This window comes from Chamaea fasciata, unplaced genomic scaffold (assembly GCF_029207755.1).
Source record: "Chamaea fasciata isolate MVZ Bird 193981 ecotype frontalis unplaced genomic scaffold, bChaFas1.0.hap1 SCAF_2, whole genome shotgun sequence".
Lineage (NCBI taxonomy): Eukaryota > Metazoa > Chordata > Aves > Passeriformes > Sylviidae > Chamaea > Chamaea fasciata.
The window spans coordinates 73,636,349-73,654,114 of record NW_027094087.1 but is presented as its reverse complement, the minus strand read 5'-3'; the positions used below and the strand labels follow the sequence as shown (position 1 = coordinate 73,654,114).

Sequence of the window (17,766 nt, the reverse complement as noted above, 5' to 3'; positions counted from 1 at the left end):
AGTGTGTCAAACTACTTATCTGTCTAATGCTGTACTCTTGAGAATTCCCTCATTCCATGAGAAAGAATTGCATTTCAGTCATTTAAAAAGTCATCAAAATGTTTATTTTGTGATATTTATACAGCCATTGGCACTAGTTTAAGAGGCAGAGGAGTTTTAGCTATTAGGTGGTTATCGTAACACCACAGTAAGTAGGCACAACTGCAAGTGCCACACCTTGTGTATGAATATTTTCAAAACATGGTTCTTAGTATGAGCAGGTGAGGATTCCGGTAATATATTTCATCTCCATTTCCAATCCATACTTGAACAGCTCTTAGAAAAACACATATTAACTTGACTGTGCTGTGGTACATTGATAAAAACTTTAAAAAAATGCAGATGGAAAATTTAGTTGTTAGCATGCAAAATCAGTGTCAAAACAAAGTCTCATCTCACTATTTTTGCAACCTTTTTGAGATAGGTAAATAGGCAAATGGCAGCATGGTGAAAGAGAGTGCTCACCATGTAATAATAATGACAAGTAGTAAAGGAAAAATTAGACTGTCACCAGCACTTAACGTCATATGAAGTACTGGCATTTACCCCTTTAAGTAATGTAAGCATCAGTTCCATTAGGGACAGCGTGCAGCCCTTTGTGGAGAAGGTAAATATTATTTTATGCATATCAGCTAGCACTCTAGTGGTAGAGCAGTGCAAGATGGGATCTTTTCCAAATAAGTTCAGACATGCCTTTTGCTGCACCTGGAAACTGGAAATAATTTATCCTGATAGAAGCATTTAAATTTCCAGTATAGTCACTAATGGTAGGTGCCTCTGGAGATCTCCAGGGGGAGATTTGGCCTGGCTAATTTAGACAGTGAGACATAGTAGTATCTTCAGCTATGGCAAGATTTCTTAAAATGAGGAAGACTTTATTTAACCTGTAAATACAAACTCCAAGTAATGTCTACTACTTTCAAAAGCAGTATCTTTTTGAGATTGTCTTCTGAAAGAAGAAACACACATAAAAGACCAAGTCCAATTGCCTGTAATCACAGCTCCAAAATATCACACTTACTTCATAACCTTAGTGTTTGTACTTGTAGGAATGATGAATTAATCATGATTTTAAATTATTGGGGAAGAGAGGAAAATAATTCCCTATTCTATTTATGCCATATAAAACTGATTTGGCTTATCCTGATTAACTATTAGAGTGATAGCTGCAGTTTGCAGTACATAAAATGACATGCACTGAACTCGTAATTTGCCTGCTATGAAGGTAAGTGAATGAAGAAGAGTCCACCATTTAAAACGCTCCAAAACACCAGTCTGCACAAGTAAGGAGTTTTACAGAAGAAGGTGACTTTTTCAAGCCATATTCAGCACTGACTGGCTCAGCAGAGTTCATATCAGTTCCTCTAACTGTACTTTTTTGTTGTGAATACGAGCCTGCAGAGTCCAGGGCACAGATTACAGCTGTCGGGGTCCAACAGAATCAAAAATTTCTATTGATTTTTTGGTAAATCCACTATTTACAGAAAAAGGAGGATTACTGTGAGTCTCTCACAAAGGCGAACTGCCCAGAAATCACAGCCTGCTGAAAAGAGATACTGTCACTTATGCAACAGGGCTCTGTTTCAGGGGTTTAAAGTTTTTAACAGGAGAGAACTTGGAAAACAGAGTTTAAGCATTGCATATTTACATATTTTAAAGCTATTTCTTTGCTTGGGATTTTTATGTCTTTGTACATCCAACATGAAAAAAATAGAGGAGACGCTAAGAAATCTGTCCTTTTCTGTATGCAGGGCAGAATGGTCTTGATCTGTTTTCCTAAGTTAACATTAAATATGAACAGAAGAGATCTCAAAAATATCTGCCCTTTTGCTATTTTCACCCTAAAGATGAATTAAAGCACATAGTTTTGTAAATTTTGGGGACGATTAGTTTTGTAAATTTCAGGGATGATTAGTTTTGAAAAACAGTATGTTTTGTTCCTCATAAGGTAGCTATTTAAAATTTAAAGTTCAGTAATACAGCTTGGATAGCGTGTTAGGTTAAAGTATCACTGTCTGTCTCTGAGGCATCACCACAATCCATTAAGCTCCCCTCATTTTCTGCCCATTGTAAGCTTAATATGTGATTCATCTTTTTTCATATCACACAGGACAAAAAGGTGATCTTTTGTATTTGAATCTCTAATTTACACTCCTCATCTTCCGTTCCCAAGCAGTAAATGGTGAAGAAGAAAGCATTTCTGCAGCTTCTTCAGCACCCCCCCCCCTTTTTTTTTTTTTTTTTCCTGGGGAAAAGCAGTTATATGTCAGGTCTCTAAGGACTTTGATGCTCTCTTTATCCCTTGACCCTATTTTCATACTTAGAGCTACAAGGAAAGAAACTATCCCACAGAAAGAAAATATACTTGGAGGTTAGTAAGCATTTCAGTATGTAAATTATATGTCCTTTTCCCCAAGATCCACTCAAGTCTTTAGGGACAAGGGCAAGTGAGCTCTCAAAATGAAATACTTTATAATGGAAATATTCTATTCCACTCTTTTAGGTACTCACTCAAGGAGAAAACAACACAACTTCAAGTCTCCGGAGGAAACCAACACAATAAACTATAGAGACAGTTTTAATATAAAAGGCAGAAAGCATTCCTGATAGATGAAAGACCTTGGAACTTACCAAGTAATATTTGCAAAGTTTATCTTTGTATAGTATTTTGTAGTTATTAATTAAATCATGGCATTTCTTGTAGGGAAAATTGCATTGATTTTCCCACCATTGTAGATGCCATTTTAATAAAGAAGAGAGACAAAAGCATGATGCTGAAGCTGGAGGGATAAAAAAGATACTTCTTTTAAGAAGGAAAGAATAATGATTGCCTTTGAACCTCAAAACTAATGCCACTTCTCCCAGAAAACAACACTACTGATGAAAATAAAATTCTTCTGGTTTTTTTTTTTTCTTTTTTATATTTCATCATTCTTTGTTTTGTTGTCAGAGAAGAGTTATTGTTCACAATTAGAGATGTAAGAACCGAGAGGGTTTACTGTGAAGCTATCAGTAATATTTCAAGTCCAGAAACCATGTGGGAAACTGTATTTAAAAGCTGTCAAAAAGATGTAAAAACAGAATTAAAGCAAGTCCTTAGATGCATCTAAATGCACTCGGCAAGGAGAAGACATTTAATATCTTTAATTCTCTTGTTTGGGGAATGGGGCAGAGAAGGGGAGACAATAAAAGTGAGAAGCTTCACGGTCTCCCTAAGTAGCCTCTCCTTTTACCACTGCAGAGGAGAGGATACTGGGTTAAATGGGCCACTGACAAGAAATACCTGTAGAACCTGTCTGGTCACTGAGCCCTCAGATCAGTACAAAATTTGTACTTTAAAACTGAAATACAGACCTGTTGGCAAAATAACTCTTGCCTTCAACAGAATTACATTTTTGTCCTCTGGTTTGGGCTTTCTGTGCATAGAAATGTGGCATGTAACCAGAGATACCTGTAATCCCATAAACTTATTACAATATTATGATTGTATAGAACCATATTGGAATTGACTTCTTTGTAAGCCTTAAATTTATTAACTCACAGATATGTATATAAGGTAACAAACACCAACTAGTTTGGCAGGCATGTGATTTTCACTCAAACCTCCTAGTTTTTCTATCTGACATCTAAACAAAAAACCTCGCAGCAATATAGGTTAAGAAAGAACCCAGATTTAGTGAAGAGGGAAGAGGGAAGTTATGTTTTATTGTTATTCAAACACATGCACCCAGTTAACATCCCTAAATCATACTGTCTCTGCTACTGCATGCCCACTGCAATGTCGAGCTGTGGTAGTTTGCAGGTACAGATGGCCCAGCTGCCAGAGCCTCACTTCCTACACTTATCTGCCATATGCAAGCCTTTTAACTAAATAATTTTTTATAACTGAAGTGAGACAGAGAGCAACTAGTGTTTTTCTGGGGATGTGCACTCAGCAGAAACTTGAATTAACCTTCATGGTGCAGTAAATTAATACTTTCATTACTAGAGTGGTAGTTAGAACTATACTGTGTCCATAGGAAAAAGCATCTTACCTGAATAACATGTTTCAGCTTGTCAATAATTTGACTTATTACAGGATCTGTTCCCTTCACCTGTACTTCCGGATTTGCAGACTGAGCTTTGATTCCACTGCCAACCACATGGTGCGTATAGCTAGTTTAAAACAGAAACACACATAAAAATGGTTTAGTAACTTACTCTGCTCCCCAAGAGTCATCTTCTAGTTTGTATTATCTCTCATGGCACCAGAATACCTCTTTAATGAGACGAATTACATATACTTTTTGCACATATTTTTCACAAAAAAGAAATACAACAAAATATAATTTCTACATTCCACAAAGTTCTGTTATTTATTATCACTTTAATTTTTCTGCAAACTTTAATAAGGAAAGTTATCTACATTTAGTGGCATGAAACATTCAGCCCTCTGCATGTCTTTTTGTGTGTGTGCAAAAATACTGTGCTCCATTTTGACTTTGCTAGATTCAACAACATGATGATTGCCTAAATGTGTGACATTCCAGGTTTTTAAAACAAACTCTAGATTCCATACATGCTATGTGTTCAGAAATAAACCTGAAGTTTTCTAGTGTTTTTGTGAGTGCATGTGCAGACAGAGTATTTATTGAAAGAAAACAGCCACATTGTGAATAAATTATTTAGCATTACATAAATTATATAAGAGCAGGCCAAAATGTACTTGGTATAAAGATAAATAAAAAGATGAAGTAAACAACAGATATAAGCTGATTCAAAAAAGAACTGCTTAAGTAGAAGATTGTTTATAATACATCAAAATTCAAAATACAGTAAATAAACTAACCACCAAGCAGGATTCTGTAGCTTATTAAGAAGCAATTCTTCATTCAACTTGCCGTACCACTTGTAATACTCAAGTTATGCAAGAAAAACTGAATATCTACCTTCTCATCACAGATATTGTACATTATGCAAATACTCTCCGTATGCTATACTTTTTCAGCGTACTCTACAAGAGGATAGCCCGATATGTCTCTGTCTCAAAAGTATTTTGCCAGCTGTTATGCTGTAAGAAAAAGAAAGGAAATAGCCTTATCAGAGTAAAGAAATGTCTAATTTCTGCCTGTTAGATCCACATTTAAGTGCAGACAATGCAGCACCTTCAAATTTTGCAGAATTTCTTGTATGAAAAACATTACAGATCCTTTTAGCTCTGCAGAAAAGCTTGCATATATGCTGAACAATGAATGCAGTTCAGTAATACAAGGTTGCCACATAACAACAATATTTTGTCCTTGATCTTTACTTAAATATCACCCTAAATAAGACTGAGGATATTCCTGAGGAAGGACACACTAAATAAATGAATGGCTCATATTCTTGAAAAGGTGTTGTTTTCATTTACAACAGACAGCTTTTTGTGCTGTCTTGTAACAATGGAGCCATTTGCCAGTTTAAGTGATTGGGAAAAGGGTGTATAGGGGTGTGCACAAATCCTCAGTCTGCCTGCTAGTCTTGGGCCATTGCTTAATGCAGCAGTTTGGGCTGGGTCAACAAATCTTCTGGTAATTCTAAGTGTGAAAAAAATAGAATTAAACATAAAAACATTAAAAAAAAATTTGGCAGTCATTTGTATAAAACAAAATATATAAAGAAATAAGGAATTAATTCCAGATGAACAATGTTGCAGTGACCAAAAAAACCAACTGGTTTAACTCAACATACTAGTTTAATGCAACACCAAAATTTCTCTTCACACCATAACACTATAAAAAATCCTGAAGGTTATGTCTATCCTTTCTATCCAATGGTCTCTGTTTCACAGCATGCAAAATCTGTCTTCTCACTTTCTGTCACTCAGAATTCTTCAATTAACACCTTTTTTTCAAATGCTGCAAACCCAACTATTGCACATTTGCCTGTGAATTGCATAACTGTGAAAAAGAATACCCTTTCTCTTTCTTTAATTCAATGATACTCATTTCTCTAACCATCCAGGAAGAAATAAATCATGCAGAAGCTGAAACTTCACTAGACTACCATTTTATTAGTTTAACTCACCTGGGAATTATTTGGCAATGACTCATTCAAGACTGACTATCGTTTCTTTTTCAGCAATTTCTACAAGGAATTCAGAAGTCTTGCACAGCTGGTATTTGCTGTAGGTCTGACTCCCTTCTTTCACAAGAGAAAGTAGCTGGGAAAGTAATGCTGTCTTGTGAGTGGACCTGATATTAAGAGTTTCAAACATTTCCCCAACCTCTTCAGAGTCAAGATTCTCTATATTCTTTATCACCTTTTCTCAGTTTCAAGTGGGGAAGGGTAAGAAGCTAAAGCAGAGGTGATGTGCATTGAAACAGTGACAAGTGGCACACTAGTGCTTGATAGCACCACATCTTTAAGTCCATTTGCATTGAACAAATACCTGGATCAATTGGAACTGGTAGTAACAACCTTGATACTACTTTTTCTTATTTCCTCTGAGCTGTTTAGCACCTTTCCACCATCTTTCTCACTACTGACCTTTCTCTCACCAACAGCTGGCATGATCCTTTCTGGGGCTTACAGGATTTGTTATTTTCCCTGCTCTCTGCTGCCTGAAGACTTCCTTATCATCCACAACATTTCCAAACAGAACAGTACACCTCCACCCAACACCTTCACAAATACACTGACTGCCCCCAAAACTCTTCAAACCCTTTTTCTGTTAAAACTGACATATTTCATCCCATTCTCCTGATTTTTTGTCTGTTACAGGCTCCAGAAGATACCAATTAACATACAAGTTTATGCCAATAGAGAAAATGCCAATCCTTATATACCAACTCTTTGGACCCAGTATTAGTATAATCACTACACATTCCAAAGTTTTCTGGTTCATCAAATTTACTACATAGTTACCACATTCCCACCTTGTCTCTTGACAGGAGTTGACATTTCTCTCAAAAAATCCTTACACTTTTGAAGTGATGTGTTATTATTCAAACTTTGTGAAATTTTCACTCATTTGAGAGTTTATAATTTTGTATTCCAAGACATGGGTCTTGAAATTGTTCCTCCAGGATGTGGATGTGTGTTCTCTCCCACGAAAATACACGGAGTTACCATCACACATAGAAAATGAAGAGCTGAATTTCAAAAATTAAGATTTGCTCAAGTGGAATTTGATTTGGAAGAATATTTTGCCCCAAATGTATTTGGTTTGCTGGCAAAAGCAAAGCCCAAGGGAGGCTGCAGGAGTGGCTTCTGGGACAAGATGCCAGATGCTTTCCCCATGTCCAGCAGAGCCAATGCAAGCCAGCTCCAAGACAGATCCACCGCTGGCCAAGCCCATCGGTGATAGTGGTAGTACTCCTGTGACAACAGATTTAAAATGGAGAAAAAACTGCTGAGCAAGAGGAGGTGACAGGATTAATTGAGAATACGAGAGAAAGAAGCCCCGCAGACCCACGGAGAGAGGATCGATGCTGGAGCAGGTTTGCCGGCAGGTGACCCTTGCAAGGACCCACACTGGAGCAGCCTGTTCCTGATGTACTCCACCCTGTGGAAAAGACCCATGCTGGAGCAGTTTGTGAAGAACTGCAGCCTGTAAGAAGGACCCACTCTAGAGAAGTTAATGGACAACTGATTCCCATGAGATAGATTACATGCTGGAGCAGGGGAAGAGTGTGAGGAGGAAGAAGTGGTAGAAACAGTGTAATGAATGCCCAAATATGAGTACACTCAATGTACTGAAGTAAATTAATATATATATTTGCATTTTTCTTGTTTTGGAAATTGTAACTGATATTAAATTTGCTTTCACTGCAAGGTGATCTGGCTTTGACCAAATGGCATTAAAAACTCTCATTTAACTTTGAGTTTGTTGTAATTATATGCTCTGACAAGTCAAAAGGCAGACTGAAAACCTTTTTTCTTTCTTCAGGTATGGAATAAGGCAGTGACAAAACCTTAGGAAATACTGCTTTACTGATTCTTATCATAAAACTAAGATTATGAAAGCCAACGTATTTTTGTTTAATCTACCCTTTGTCTGCTTGAAATGGTATCTTTTACCTACAAAAATTATAAATTACTTATAAGTTGTTGTTTCATACTCCACATAACTGTGTTTAATTAAAAAATGTCCATAAATCTAACATCTTCAAATATTCTAATGTAAATGAAATGATCTGTCAAAGCTAAACAGGCTATTGGGAATCTGAGCATGGTACACAAAACTTCATCCCTGTAGACTCACATTTGCATGCAAAATTTGTTTCCTTTTATTTGGAGGTGGGGGGAAATATAAAAATCTCAGACTCTTGGTTTGAGAGACTTCATTCATTTTAAAGTTTTAATATGGCATTAATCACTTTCTGTTTCTCTAACTCCTAATGTACAAGTAATAGGAAAAATATTTTAAGGATCCCCACTGAGGTAGTCGAACTTAACCAAGTGTTGCTCGGATTTGAATCCTGGGGAAAAAAAAAAAGAAAGACTAATTTCTTGCTAGAGAAATAATAGACTCGCCATCTGTGCTCATTTCTGTACAAGAATGGTAATGTATCACATCACTTTAATAGGCAGACTTGGTCCCCAAGTACTATTCATTTTCATCAGCATTAGGAAAAAAACCCAAGAACCAATATATTTGTATTCTAGAAACATGTTTTAAAGTGATGAATAACAAGGTGCCTATTTTCTGAGCTCAATATATGAATATTCATATAAATTACCTATTACTCTCTATTGTATTTATGAATACACTTGGTGGGGTTTACTTTTGATTCTCTCAAGATGTCTGATAAAAGAGAAAATCATGCTTTATTTGCTATCACCAATTTCTTGGTACATGCAGTTGGAAAAGCTATTAGAAGTAATAAATACATGAATTCTTGTATGATTCAGCCATTTTGGATGTGGTGCTTCAGGAAGATCTGTTCATGTATATCCTCCAGCACAAAATAATCTGTATTATCTTGTGATGACAACTACTATATCATATTTATAGTCAACAACTGATTATGATTTTCCTTTTTGAGCTACTTTTAGGCACTTTGACCATGTTTCAAGTTGGAGATTAAAGTAACAAAAGGTGTACTATGACAGAAAAGCTATTGTCCAGAACATCCCTAAGTGCGCAGGCAGTCAAGCCTCTCCCAAGAGACCCGGTGATATTTTACACTTTAGCAAGTTTAGCTGGTCACCCCATCCTGATATATCTCTTTCAACTGCTACCACCACCACCTGTCACTGCCTTCTTCTGATCACCAGTGGTGTTCCCCAGGAATCAGTATTGGGGTCCATCCTGTTGAACATCTTTATTGATGGTTTGGAGAAGCAGCTCAAATACAGCCTCAGTCAGTTCACAGATGACACCAAATGAGGTTAGAGTGTTGATCTTCTGAAGGGTAGGAAGCCTCCACAGAGAGATCTGGAAAGATTCAAACAATGTGCTGAGGAAAATGGCATGAGGTTCAGCCAGGCCAGGTGCTGAGTCCTGCACTTGGTTCACAGCAACCTCATGCAGAACCACAGGCTCAAGGAAGAGTGGCTTGAGAGCTGATCAGCAGAAAGGAACTTGGGGGTGCTGGTTGATGCATACTTGAACACCAGCCAGCGTGTTCTCAGGTGGCCAAGCACTGATTTTCCCTCTTTACTCTGTACCGGTGAGTCCTCACCTCAAATCCTATGTTCAGTTTTGGGTGGTCACGTCTATAAGGACATTGAGCTGCTGGAACATCTCCTGAAAAGGGCAGCAAGGGTTATGAAGAGTCTAGAAAACCCATCCTAGAAGTAGCTGCTGGGGAAACTGGGTTTGTTTAGTCTGGAGGAGACTTGGAGGGAACCTCATTGCTCTCTACAACTACCTGAAAGGAGGCTGCAGTGAGAGTTTCTTCTGCCACACCTGAAGTGAGCAAGAGAAAATGGCCTTAAGATGTGCTAAGAGAGGATCAGATTAGATATTTAAAAAACCAAATCACTGAAAGAGTGGTCAGGCATTGGATTAAGCTGCCCAGGGAGGTGGTGGAGTCATCACCTCTGGAAGCGTTTGAGAGGAATCTAGATGTGTCACTGGGGGATACAGTTTATGGTGATAATGCTGCTAGTTTGATGGTGGGACTAGATGATCTTAAAGGTCTCTTCCAACCTTGATTATGATTCTGTGTGATTCCTGTGCTTTTCAGTGCTTGGGTCAACTGCCACGATCAAGAGCTACTCAGGAATCTCTGCATTAAGTTGTCAAGTTACAGGGTCATGAAATTCAGACAACTGCTCTGGTTGTGAAAGGCTTACACTGGGGTACATTGCCTTATCCCTGAAATGCTGGTGTTCGTCAGGTAATCACACAGGTGTAGGACGTTTGGTGGGGCCATAGCTGCTGCAGCTGTACAGAGAAACTGCCTGACAAAGCTCGTTTTGTAAATCACTTTGTGGCCCTAAGATTGTCATCTTCATTTGTGATATTTCATCTCAAACGAGATCTTGCTGCATTAGAGTTATCTCCATGACAGTAAACAGAAAACAACCACAAACTCCTCATCTGGTAACAACGGAGAAGTCTCTCTCCATTCATCTAAATTTCTGCATTTGAAACCAATTTGGTGTAAATGATATAATGCTGGTTTTCATTTGACTGCTAGAAGTAAGCAATGAAATGCTAGGGAACTCATTTTAAAATAAGTGTTTTCTTCCACTGGGTTTTTTGGGAAGATACAGATGATGAGAATACAATGCTCAAGAGACCAAACAACTTTTAAAATAGCCTATTTTTTATTGCATTTACCTTCCCTGTTTTCATCTCCTTTAGCTGCCATTGATACAGTAACCAAGCTTCCACTTCTGCAGAATGTTCTCTCCTTCATGAAATGGATTTTCTTTTTTGTAACCACTAGTTTTTAAAAGTAAGCCCTCATGTACTGGCCTTGTTAAAGGATTTGTTTTGTTCAGCTTCTCATGTTAATTGAACTCTAAATTACTTCAGAACTTAGATTGTTGGCACTTACAAGCTTCAAGCAAGCACCAGTATTTATATAGTCTCACTGTGTTTAAGAATGGTAAAATAGCACAGTGTGCCCACTACATTTCATTTCAGACATGGGATATGATTTTGAATAACTCCTTCTCAGCTTGCTTGATGATTGCTGATAATTACTGGTTTACACCTGCTATGACTAGCATCTTCATCACAGCTGGGAATTTCAAAATTCTGGGTAATGTTAATTGAGAAATTAACAATTACCCAAATACTAGTAAAAATAAAGATATGCAGCAAAAAATGAGTAAGAGATTTCAGTGGTGTAAATTTTAATTAGCAAAAATGAACAAATCAAAGATTCACTGCAATAATAAAAAACCACTTGGAACCTAGACAGATGTGTGGGCTATTTTTTTGTCTTACATAGTTTTTTAAGAATAGATATTGTAAAATTAGCTTCAGAAATTCTGCAAAAAATATCATACACCTAGCTATCATAGACAGTAACTGCAGTGATTCTATTTGCCCTAGACATTTTCAGTATATTTTAATTTTAAAAAATCAGTAAAATAAAATAAAAAATAAAATGTATTTGAATTTTTCAATGAGAATTTATTTTTAGACCTAGAATTTAGTATATGTTTAAAAAACCCATATTGCATATACACTTATTAATCATGAAGAGTAGAAAAAAAATGAGTAAAAGTTGTCTTATTTGCGCTTCAGAAAAAAAAAAAAAATCCTGTAGCTATTTAGGCTACAACTTGTCTTTAAAAAGATATGTATATGATTTTTTATCATTGAGCAGACCTGCCTTGTTAAAGGAAAACAAAAAATAGCAGATCAGCTTTAGGAATTTTCTACATTTGAAGACAAAGTGACATTTTTTTAAAATACCCTTTTAAAAACAGATATTTCATTTTAAGATAGCTATTTGAAACTAGGTTCACATGAATAAAAAAAATAACACTGAAGTATGCAATAAAGTACTGCATACTAAATAAAAATATTTAGTAAATATAAATAAATTATATAATATTCAATTATATATTAATACATAATATTAAAATAAATAAATAATAATATTAAAAAATATGTAACATATAAATAAATAATAAAGTATTAGAGTCTTTCAGAGTAATTCTTTCAATGAATTTCCACGTGTGGCCAAGTCCTGGTTTTTTTTTTTGTACAGTACAAAATCTTTTATCATCAATAACTTTGATTATGTTCCAATCAAAAAAAACATTTTTGAGCTCTTCTAAAGCTCATGAACCCCAACATTTCATCACAATCCTTATTTGAACACTAACATTTTTGAGAGGATTCTATGTGTGATTGGAAGCCAGTTGGTCATAGTTTTAATGTTGGCTTTGTCTTCTAAAAATAAGCTCTTAATAAGCCATAAGAAGTGCTAATGATGCCCCGAAGGCTTCCTTAGGCAGAGTGGTCTCCCTCTAAAGACTTTCATAGGCATCAGCTTGTCTCCAGTTGCTATGCGTGGAACATGTATTTAGAAGAACTGTTTTACTATGCATCTGAAATCTTCTACAGGATGTGTTAAGTCAGACTATCCTTTTTGCAAATAATGTAACTTCTATTAAACGCTAAGTTTTCTTCAGAAGAAAAAAAATGCTGTAACCTGCGTATTGAAAATTCATTTTCTTTAAGCTTTCTTCTAGCCCAGCAAATTTTATACGGTTTCAAAAATTCCAGAACTTTTGAAGAATTCTCACTCAAAAGATGCCATGGAAATTACTCTTCTAGTCAATTAATGGTAATCACTGTAATAGCTATCTATCTGTACCTACCCCTGCAGTATGTTGCTATTTTCTGAACAGAGACACTATTCTTATTTGTGATGCAAAATGAATGCCCCAAAAAGCATGACAAAACATGTCTGTAATGCACCTTAACAAATAAATGTGTTCTAGTAATTGCAAGATCTGTCAAAGAGAAAAGAAGAGCTTTGAGACAGATATTTCATTTAAACTAGGTGCCTTGGGTAAGTCACATGCTTAAAATTGAGAAAATAAATTCTTATTACATTAGAAAATAACTAAACAGCAGACATATGCAAGTGCACTAAATCTCGATAAATGAGGACAACAGCATCTCCTTCTTCTTGTAGTATTCTGGAAATCTCCTAACAGCCATAATAATTCTACTGTACCTTCATTTAATGGAGCAAGGAAATGAGAGATATTAATTACCATAAACAAGCACATAAATGTTTATAGCAAATAGCTGGCAAAACAAAAGGAATTACCTTAGAAAAACAATTCAAGGAACTTGGAAATACAAAACTGTCAAGCCTAATTAGTGTAAAATTGAGAAGCCTGCTTCCCCTATAGGATACTAAAATATTTCTGTTTGGAAATTACAAAAGGTCAATGCAACTATGGCATTATGCAGGACACCAAGCCTTGAAGACAGTAGCATGACATGCCATATTTTGTCCCACATAATGCTTCAGTGCAGAGATCAAAGGGTCCTCTAGGGACCTGAAATGCACCTAATAACTTTGGAACTGATACCTGACACAGTCAATATTTATCTCACAGCCTCAGAAGAAGTACATCTCTACAAATGATGTCAAAAGTGCACTTTCACAATCTGTTCTTTGTTATTGAATGTTTTGGGTTTTTTCAGAGGTAATTTATGGAAAATTAGCACAAAATGAGAGTAAAGTTCTGGTGAAGGACTATCAAGCAGATAATTACTTGAATATGATTATTGATAGAAGAAAAAAAGTCCTTCAGCAAATAAAGGTCATGTGAAGGAATCAACATAAGTCACTGTGCAATGCTAAGAGTAAAGTGCTATTTCAGCAAATTTACTGACATGAGCCACTCGATAGATTTTTTTTCTTGTTTATTCTAAAGAATTAACTCCCATGTTGTTAAAAAGCTGCTTTAGACTGTCCTTCTCTGTTGTCTGAGAACACCCAGAGTTAGCAAAATATTGGTGGATTATTAACAAATCAGTGTAAGTGGCCAATCTGTCTTTGTGGCTTTGGACTCATTTTGTCTTCCTAATTTATCTAAATTATGATGCAAACTAGGACTTGATGACATGTATACAACAGATGACACTTTTTATCTTAAATGTTTTTTGAAACCTAAGTGCTTAATAGTAATTTGGAGGGCGGACAGGAAGACTGGAGGTTGTTCATTGTTGTTTGCTGTTTTGATTTTGTTGTTTTGGTTTTATTTTTCCCCCAGAGAAAACACTTTAGTGTAATCTGTTCCCATTTTCAATACTACCAAGTCTTGGAGAATATAACATTTTCCTGAGGAGATACTAGATGTAATTGCCTCTTCATTCAAACCAGTTTTACACTTACTGAAGTGTACTTACATCATATACATCTGTGTGGAAGGAAAAACAGTCCTCAGGATTACTCCAACAGTTCGGATTGGATAAAATTTTTCTCAGCAACCAAAAGTTTGTTCAGCAGTTAACCCTTTTTTTTTTTTTTTTTTTTTTTTTTCATTTCACAGCTTTATTATTCACAGGACCTTTGCTGGAAGCATTTACATTCCCTGATTTGCAAAATACCTGCATTGCCTGTTCTCAAAGCGCTGTGAATAGAACAAATACAGAGTTATGTATCAGAAGTTCTACAGTACGCTGTATTTTATTAAATAATAGAACCAAGCATTACACTATAATGCCACTTATGTGCTACTGTTACTTAATCTTCATGGGAAATTAAGCATTTTGTACAATGCCATATTTTAGCAATTACAGTAAAGTAACTTTTCATTTTGCACGGGTGTTTAACTAACATTATACCAAAGACAAGTATAGTTGCCTTAATCTTTGATTCTTTTCACCCTCCGTGAGAGCCATGATGAATATTTTTTTAAGTATTTCAGGACAAGTCACAAAGAATATGGACATTAAATAAAGTTGTACTCAAAGATATGCATGAAGAACTCCAGTTTCAGAAGCCATTAGTAGCAGAGTAATGAAATGAACTTCTGCTCTGAGTAACAAACTTCTGGAGAAGGCTGAAGGATATTCTGGGAAGCCACTACGCGGTTATTTGGGCTTGCCTATTAAGACCTGTGTCCTTCATTTCCAATTTTGTTAGACAAAATTTTATCAGTACCATAAAAGCATTATTTAGATGCATATTTTAAATGTCTAACAGAATAGGAATAATGTAAACACTATACAAAAAGCACATCATCGCACAGGGGACATAAACAGGGACAAAAATACATTCAAGGATCTTTCAGTGTTGTCCACAACATTTCAGCCCAATGGTTCTTGCATTCATGTGTGATAAGGAGCTATCTTTTAAAGTTTCTTTAAAAAGATGAACTCATTCTTTATCTTTTGTGGGTACAATCAACATATATATGAGCTAAGAAAGCTGACATAGCTAATGCTTAAGTGTTTAAAAACAGGGATTGTATTGGAAGTTTAAGAGCTTTAATAAACTTTTGGGTTTCCCTTTCTTCCCAACCCCCCCCCTTCTGACATCTTTTTACAAATTTTGCTTATCACATTCAGTTATTGATTTCTTCTAGATATAAATGAGTGGATGTAAATACATTTATTTTCTCTTCAGTGAGAAAAGGTTCATAGGACCATAGTAATAAAAATATTTTAAATAATTTTTTTAAGAATCATATTTCCAGGTCCTTGGTTGAGTTTTGTTGTCATATGAATCACTGTAATTCTTCTTTGATTGGCCCCACTGTGATAAAATTACAATAAAAATGTGGCGGTGACTCGATTTAATAAAATCTTAGCAAAATATTGCCTTTACACAAATATCACACATTTTTACCCTGAGAATGCCCCCCCCCCAGTAAGAAGAAGAAATATTACCAAATTATTAGCAACTGTACTCCACTTACTTATTTTTAGCTATTTAAAAATTAGGCATCTACTGCCTAAGCATCTATTGCCTACAGAGTAAGGAAAGAAAAAAGAAGGCCTTCCTGTGGGAAATAAAGCAATAGTGTGGGATGAAATGATGACTTGTGCTCTCCATTGGATATGCCTCCTAGACAATCAGTCTAGACACAATACTGAGCTTTTAAATAACTGAACTCAAATTAGATTGCATTACCCTTGGGGTGCTCCTTGCTGAAGTGGTAAGTTTCCTGAAGCAAGCTTATTATTCTCTCTGTTTTTCAGTTTTCCATTCTAAAGTCATCAGAATACTTCAGATACTTACTTGTATCATGGAAGATTCTATGAAAAAACAAGAGCTAAATATTATGATATGTGCAGCTATTTCACTAATGGGGAGTGTAGACCTGAGCATCAATAAAATGTCAAAGAACTTGGTAGGTTTTTCTGTGACACACAGTTCAGTGCATTCTAGAAAACAGAACAGATAATGACAAGATTTATCTTCCGTCTTGTTTCTAAAGAAGCCTGAAGTATTTAATTTACTGAAATATTCAGCAGAACCAGCAAAATTGAAGGACAAAACTTATAAGAAAGTTGTATAGACTGTAATGAAATGTTGGAAGCAAGGAAAAGAAGGGTTCTACTTTCTTCCTTTGGGATCAGAAGGAGAAGAATTCTATCATCTATTATAAGTTTGGAAGCTCTGTGTGACTGCTTAGTATGCAGTCTGAAGAGAGAATCAATCTAGATAAGGCTATTCTCAGAGATTTGATTTTTAACTTCACTTGTGATATTGCCTTGGTTACAGAAATTAATGTCAAGTAGGCAACAAGGGGTTCAAGGATAATGTAAGTCAAGCAGGCTATCTTCTGTATGGGAAACACTGTCAAAGGAAGACAAGAAAGGGCAGTTGAAGTGTTACCAAAAAAATCATTCTTCAGGAAAACAGTACCCTACAGCAAATATTGCATGTCTGAAAATCCTAAATGAACCTCGTGTTGCAAAAATATATAAAATTTCTCTGTACAGTTATGTATTTGTATGTATGTATATGCACAGACATCTCATTTCTGCTATGATCTACATACTAAGCCACACTCAAGTATCCCTGTTCTGTATCATTAAATGTTCAGAATGCTTATGAAAAAATGGCTGGGTTTTAAAAGCATTGTAACAGTGAGGAATTTCACTGAGAGATAGAAACAACCACCAGTATCATGGGACATGGGAAACTAGGATTTCACTTGTATCTTCAAGTATTCCTGATTTAACAGTGAACAGGCAACTGGAAACTAGGTCTTCCACACTACAAGAATGTTTTAGGTCATTGGCTGATGTAAGGAAAACCACAGACTAATTTCTCATGCAAAACCTCTGGAGAGAGAGAGCAGCTTTAAAAAAGGATTCCCAATAACCAGCACAGTCACAGAATGTAATGTTTCTTGAGCTAAACATAATTTTTTGTTTATCAATACACACAAATTTCAAGTCATCTTAAAAACACTTCTCTTCAGTGGGTTGTTTTTTATTAATTATATCATTTTTATTAATTCTATCATTATCATTCTATCATTCATTGGAGTTTATTGTCAACTGATAGGATTAAACATAATGATTCAAGTGATTGATATGTCTCATATTTATGTCATGCTGTATCATAAGAAAGAGCTGGTAAAAGGAAATTCTCCTCTCTGTTAGTGACATCAGTAGGCCATTCACCTATAGACTAATTTGATCAGAGAGAAAAAGGACTGTAAAAGTTGAGGAGGAAATGAAGGAAGATAAAAGTTCCCATATCTTTACATAAAAGTGCATAGTCTTTCTTTTACAGTTCCTGGATAAAATGATGAAATATGCATGACAGCAGGAACTAATGCATCTAATTCCTAGCAAGTCATCCTAATCAC

At 35.7% G+C, this 17,766-nt stretch overlaps 1 protein-coding gene and 1 long non-coding RNA gene across 3 annotated transcripts in view; both read right to left on the bottom strand.

Annotated features, from left to right (window-relative positions):
* Positions 1 to 17,766, bottom strand: part of GPC5 (glypican 5) — a 595,392-nt gene that overhangs the window by 395,007 nt on the left and 182,619 nt on the right. Inside the window, exon 6 of the mRNA XM_066176349.1 lies at positions 4,074 to 4,194. Within this exon, the coding sequence (XP_066032446.1) occupies positions 4,074 to 4,194 (121 nt within the window). The remainder of the gene's footprint in view (positions 1 to 4,073; positions 4,195 to 17,766) is intronic.
* On the bottom strand, positions 9,101 to 10,270 carry LOC136285317 (uncharacterized). Of its 2 annotated transcripts, XR_010719420.1 has the most exons (4): positions 10,157 to 10,270; positions 9,876 to 9,913; positions 9,687 to 9,751; positions 9,101 to 9,439 (listed from the first exon to the last, which is right to left on the bottom strand). It is a non-coding gene; the product is annotated as an uncharacterized lncRNA (long non-coding RNA). The 2 variants fall into 2 exon arrangements; XR_010719421.1 differs by lacking the exon at positions 9,876 to 9,913.